The 6,499-nt window shown below is 49.3% G+C and overlaps 1 protein-coding gene across 1 annotated transcript in view; it reads left to right on the forward strand.

Annotated features, from left to right (window-relative positions):
- The first annotated feature begins 356 nt into the window (after window positions 1-356).
- Window positions 357-6,499, forward strand: part of asic4a (acid-sensing (proton-gated) ion channel family member 4a) — a 71,705-nt gene continuing 65,562 nt past the window's right edge. Inside the window, exon 1 of the mRNA XM_027021658.3 lies at window positions 357-3,686. Coding sequence (XP_026877459.2) covers window positions 3,111-3,686 — 576 coding nt within the window. The 5' untranslated portion in view covers window positions 357-3,110. The remainder of the gene's footprint in view (window positions 3,687-6,499) is intronic.

Below are 6,499 nucleotides of genomic sequence, written 5' to 3' on the forward strand. Positions count from 1 at the left end.
CACGCTGGAGGATTAACTGCCTATTTCATGCCTGGGTCGGTTAGTTCCAGTTTGCTACGTGAACAGACTGCAGCTTCGTGTTTAGCAACATGGAACAAAACCTGAGTTCAAGTAGATTTAGAAAACAGGTGGTGTTTTTGGGGCAATTTGGGCAATTTTAAAAGTCTGCTGAAATAGAATGCCTCTGATTAAAAAGCAAATCACAAGCACACTACATTCAACAAGCCAACACCAGATACGCTACTGAATAAAAGTGACTTTAATGGATTGGGTCGCACATTGACATCAGTGTGGAATCTGGAGGTGATGTATCGAAATCTGCCACTCGGGGGCATCAGGTGCCAATGTAGTCAAGCCCAAGCCTCAGCATATGAGTAGAACTGGGAGCCCACCAAATGCAGGGCCCCTGTTTATTTCCAAACAGCAGACAAAATAAACACCATAGAGGTAAAAGACTCATCCATCTGTCTCTCCGTCCGTGACTGTGTGCTGTGGAAGCAGGAGAAGGTGACATCTTCTCTGAGGGGCTCTGGGGGACACACACAGCTGGTCTATCCCTACACGGGACACACACACATTCTTCCCTCATGGTTTAATATCTCTCAGTCCAACAGTGCCAGCTCTTGAATTTATGAATCTTGGTCTTATGGCTTGCAGACTCCTGGATTACATAGAACATGACTTTGGATGCCCTGGAGCCTTCTGCTCGTTCCCAGGCCAGGCTGCATCTGAGAGCCCAGAACCTTGGAGTTTAACAAGGAATACAAGGATTGAGGGAACACTTTTATTATTTATTATTTATTCATTTTTCTTAAGATGAAGCAGAAGTTGGAACTGTTTATCTAAAAGCTTGACATCTTTGGAAGCTGGAAACAGCTGTGTGGCAAACACCTGTTAATGCTGCAACTGCACTCATGTCGTGGTTCTTTGCTATTCAGAGCAGAGAGTTTGTCTGTTGTGCAGTGAGTTTATCTGTCTGTTGTGCAGTGAGTTTATCTGTCTGTTGTGCAGTGAGTTTGTCTGTCTGTTGTGCTGGTTACTTTATGCCTCCATCTCTACTTTGTGAGGTCTTTTTATCAGTACGTTCTGAACCTGTGTGGACCTGGAGGTGCTGTTGTTCTGCTGGGGGACTCTGAGACTCCAGACCGGCAATCATTTTCTCCAGAATAGAGGAGAGGCTTCCCTCCTGCTGTGCAGACGCCTCACACCTCTGTAGTGTGTTAGTGCAGACGCCTCACACCTCTGTAGTGTGTTAGTGCAGACGCCTCACACTTCTGTAGTGTGTTAGTGCAGACGCCTCACACTTCTGTAGTGTGTTAGTGCAGACGCCTCACACTTCTGTAGTGTGTTAGTGCAGACGCCTCACACCTCTAGTGTGTTAGTGCAGACCCCTCACACCTCTGTAGTGTGTTAGTGTTTTAGTATGTTAGTGCAGATGCCTCACCCCCCTGTAGTGTGTTAGTGTCTTAGTGAAGATGTGTCTTTTAGGACTCTGTGTTTGTGTGTGTGTGTATAATTCCCAACACCTCCTCAACAGCCCAGTCTCTCCAGCACTTCACTTTTATAAACCCTGCCAGCTTTCTTAATGTGTTAACTATCGAGTGCAGTTTATTAAGAGAGAGAGAGAGAGAGGAGACGAGACGAGACGAGACATGTTTAACTCCAACTGTGTAGTGGCTGGTTTTTGTGCATTAATTTTGTGGTCTGCTGAGCTTCTTGTCTGCTCCACATGTACCAAACACTGTTTAATTCACCTTTAAGAGACTCAGCCCCAAAGAGCCGACCTGCTCGGCCAATCATATTTAACCAGATGCAGCACCCTGGAAGTGCTCCGGTGTTTCCCATTCGCATTGTTTTGCTTCTCGATCCAGGGAAAAGGCTATTAGCAGGAGGCCCGCTGTCGTCAGAGATGTAAATATGATGACGAGAACGAACAGCGTTCGATGTTTGATTCGAACGTATCCTGCATCCCAAGGTTCAAGATCACAGGGCAGCGTGCAAATTTAAATTCCTTTGCAAGTGGTGTGATAGTCTACCATTAATCCCTGATAAGAGAGAACCGTTGAACTGCCTCCTTTAATCTCTGACAGACACTTCAACATGATCAATAGTTGTCACTGTTTTTTTTTCCTCAGGAGAAGGCTGATTGTGTGTGTGTGTGTGTGTGGAGAAGGCTGATTGTGTGTGTGTGAGTGAGTGAGCGTGTGAGCGTGTGTGTGTGTGTGAGCGTGTGTGTGTGTGAGCGTATGTGTGTGTGTTTAGACTCTAGACTTGTTTGCTCATTTTTTTTTCTGCCCATTACTGTTGTAATTAGATGCTCTCTGGAGACGAAGCAGGCGAGAAACCTGCTGACCACCTGCTGACCACCTGCTGACCACCTGCCATTTACGTCCAGCCACGCGGCTTCGGTGATGCAACCTTCGACACCAACTTATTACAGTCAAGGTGTATGAAAGCGTGGTGAACACGGAGATTAAGAGCTGTGCGAACGAGGGAGGGAGAGAGAGAGAGAGAGAAAGTGACAGAGCGTATGTATGCAGTAGAGGATGAGGGGGACTGTGTGTGTGAGAGAGAGAGAGAGAGAGAGAGAGAGGGAGGGAGAGCGAGAGAGGGAGAGACCGGCATGCAGGGGAAGTTACCACTGCCTTTTGCAAGCGAGAAGGAAATAATGACAGTGTTGCCTGACTCATGAATTATTAAGTAGCTCCTGGTTCATTTAGTGAAAATGCTGCGTTTTCCTGTGTGGCACTGAGGTGGAAAGCAGGGCAGTAGCGAGCGCGAGTGCGAACGCGAGCGCCGTGCTTTATTTCTCTTTCTGACAGCTGTATTAGTGCTGATAAGCAGAGCTGGTGCTCCGACACTCCAACGAGCAGCCGGAGCAGAGCGGAGCGCGGAACAGAGAGAGCTGCACCTAGACCAGAGCCACCGAGACAACAGCAGCAAGTCTCTCTCTCTCTCTCTCTCTCTCTCCCCCCCCTCTCTTTTTCTTTCTGCTTTCTGGAGTTGCGATCTCGTGTGTCAGAGCGCACGCGGAGCACGGAGGGGAGAGTTGTGCTTGCCGAGCAGCGGGGACCGAGACTTCTCGCCCGAGCGTCGACCTGGCTGCCCACATGCCGATCGAGTTTGTTTGCAAAATCAAGTTCGCCGAGGAGGATGAGAAGCGCAAAGGCAAACAGGATGGAGAAGAGGCCGGCCTGCTGGAGGAGGGCGCCGGCCCCCCCACCCACACCCTGGCCCGCTTCGCCGGGTCCTGCTCTCTCCACGGGATGAACCACATCTTCGTCTCGGGCCGGCTGGGTGTGCGGCAGGCCCTGTGGGCGCTGGCTGTCGTTCTGGCGCTGGCGCTGTTCCTGTACCAGGCGGCGAAGTCCGCCATGTCGTACCTGGAGCACCCGCACGTGACGGCGCTGAGCGAGGAGGCCAGCTCCGAGATGGTGTTTCCCGCCGTCACCATCTGCAACATCAACCGCTTCCGGTTCTCCGCCCTGACTGACGCCGACATCTACCACCTGGCCAACCTCACTGGCCTGCCGCCCAAGAACAAGGACGGGCACAAGCCCACGGATTTGGAGTACCCTGCGCCGGACATGCAGGACATCTTCAACCGGACGGGACACCAGTTGGATGAGATGCTGAAGAGCTGCAACTTCAGCGGACAGAACTGCTCTGCCGAGGACTTCACCGTGGTAAGCTCGGGGGGGGGGGGGTTCTCCTAGCTCGGGTTACACTCATGGTTCTTTGTGCAAGGAGAGTTATTGGAAGTTTTGAGGAGTCAAGCAGTGAGATCTGATCCACGTCTCGACGGGGGTTGTTGTCGAGCCGTCGTAAACACTCCTCACTGCAGACGCTGTGACTTTGCACACTTTTGACACCGCACACAAATGTACTTGCGGTTCTAACACATGTAACGCCGGTGTGGAATTCCTGTTGTCAGTGGGAAGCCTTCTTGAGGCGTTCTGAGTCAATAAACGCTTTCGTGGTCTCCCGGCACGTGCCGGTGGAGTAGGCAGGGAAGCGTCGGAGTCGAGCCGCTGTCGAGCCGCTGTCGAGCCTCCGTGGAGCCTCCGTGGAGCCTCCGTGGAGCTGCTGTCGTGCTGCTCTGCTATGTCATTTGGATACAGTTTTCAGTGAGCGTAATGCAGACTTCTTAATCACATGTGCAGGAATGGTCTCACAGTGGTCTTACAGTGGTCTTGCACAGCCAAGGCAGATTTGTGATTTGTGATCATTGGTGAGTCTGTGAACTCCTCACAGGAGACAGAACAACATCTGTTTGTTTTTTTCCTCTGGTTTTTTACCTGTGGAAGACAGCTGCCTCACAAACACAGGGCAACACTGTCACGATGTCATGTGTATATTCTCTCTCCCTCTCTCTCTCTCTCTCTCTCTCATCTTACAAATGCTATGTTTAGTGGTTTCTGTACTTTATGAAAGGGACTCATGTTCCCTCATTGTTTAGATTTAAAGTCTTGCCACTGCATATATTAAATATTTAAAAATAGATGTACATGACTTTTGCATTAGCTAGATTGACCCCAAGAAATAAAATAATTTATCACATAGCTGTTTCAGTCCAGTGTAGAAGGATTTCTGTCTCTCTTTCTCTCTCTCTCTCTCTCTCTCTCTCTCTATCTATCTATCTATCTGTGTGTGTGTGTGTGTGTGTGTGTGTGTGCAGTCATACAGAGGCATCTTCTCTTGGTGTAGGTAGCTTTGCTTTAGCAAAAAAGAAGCACTTTTGGGAAATTGTAGTGCTGAGCAGTGTTGGTGTGTGTTTGTGTGCTGAGTGGTGTTAGTGTGTGTGTGTGTGTGTGTGTGTGTGTGTGTGTGTGTGTGTGTGTGTGTGTGTGTGTGTGTGTGTGTGTGTGTGTGTTAGTGTGTGCTGAGTGGTGTTAGTGTTGGTGTGTGTTAGAGTTGGTGTGTGCTGAACGGTGCTATTGTGTGTCGGTGCTATTGTGTGTTAGTGTGTGTTGGTGTGTGTTAGTGTGTGCTGAGCAGTGTCTGTGTGTGTTAGCGCTGGTGTGTGTTAGTGTGTGTCAGTGTTAGTGTGTGTCAGTGTTAGTGTGTGTCAGTGTTGGTGTGTGTTAGTGTGTGCTGAGCAGTGTTAGTGTGTGTCAGTGTTGGTGTGTGTTAGTGTGTGCTGAGCAGTGTTAGTGTGTGTCATTGTTGGTGTGTGTTAGTGTGTGCTGAGCATTGGTGTGTGTTAGCGTGTGCTGAGCAGTGTCTGTGTGTGTTAGCGCTGGTGTGTGTTAGTGTGTGTCAGTGTTGGTGTGTGTTAGTGTGTGCTGAGCGGTGTTAGTGTGTGTTAGCGCTGGTGTGTGTTGGTGTGTGTTAGTGTGTGCTGAGTGGTGTTAGTGTGTTAGCTTCACCATGCTGCTCCACCAGGCTGGAGGTTTTATGTCATATACTTGGATTTTCTGTCTTTAGAAGGAACATTCATACTGTCACAGAGAATGACTGATACTTAAACAGTGCCACCTAGAGGATTCTGTAAGAAATGTTGTGTTGATTGATTGTGTTTGATCAATTGTTTGTGTCTGATTGATTGATTGTTTATGATTAAGTCTTTAGTGGTCCACAGTGCAGGTTGTATATCAGAGGGAAGATAATGATACAGGGGAGGTGGTCTTCTGAGAGTGATACCTGGGAGGGGGTCTTCTGGGAGTGATACGTTGGATGGGGCCTTCCGGGAGTGATATGGGGGGAGGGGATCTTCTGAGAGTGATACGGGGGAGGGGATCTTCTGAGTGATATGGGGGAGGGGGTTTTCTGATTTATGTGTTTCCTAGGTTTTATTCTGCATGTAACCTGAGAGAACAGGCGTGAGAATAATCGGAGGTATCTCCAGTGGTGAGACACTGGTGTGTCTTAATCCAAGCTCAGATCTGGGGGGACACAGGACTCATTTCTGTGTGCATGGGAAAGTTCCCCGAGCCTCCACACTCTTCCTACCTTCTCCATGAACTGCGTCTGACTAGATGTCACTTAGATTTGTTATAGGCGTCCTGATGTCTCCATGCATGACAAGTCACTTCCTGCATCCCAGGGGCTGAGGGGGGGTAGCACTGTAAATAAAACTGCAGAGGGTATCAATAGAGCTTTTAACGAATGTTGAAAGGGGGTAGGGGAGGAGGTGAGGAGGGGAGGAGGATGTAGGGATGGGGAGGGGAGGAGGGGAGGAGGTGAGTAGGGGAAGGGAGGAGGGGAGGAGGGGTGGGGGTAGGGGTAGGGGAGGAGGGGAGGAGGTGGTGGGGAAGAGGAGGTAGGGGAGGAGGGGAAGAGGAGGTAGGGGAGGAGGGGAGGAGGGGGTAGAGGTAGGGGAGGGGGTAGGGGAGGAGGGGAGGAGGGGAAGAGTGAGTAGGGGTAGGGGGTAGGGGTGGAGCCATGTTTCCAGTTCTGCATGGAAACATAAATGCAAAACAAGCAAAATATTAAAGAATATATATATAAATAAATAAACATTAAAGAATAAGAATAAATAAATAAATATTTAAAAATA

Source organism: Electrophorus electricus, chromosome 4, assembly GCF_041902795.1.
Source record: "Electrophorus electricus isolate QZ-2024a chromosome 4, ASM4190279v1, whole genome shotgun sequence".
Taxonomy (NCBI): Eukaryota; Metazoa; Chordata; class Actinopteri; order Gymnotiformes; family Gymnotidae; genus Electrophorus; species Electrophorus electricus.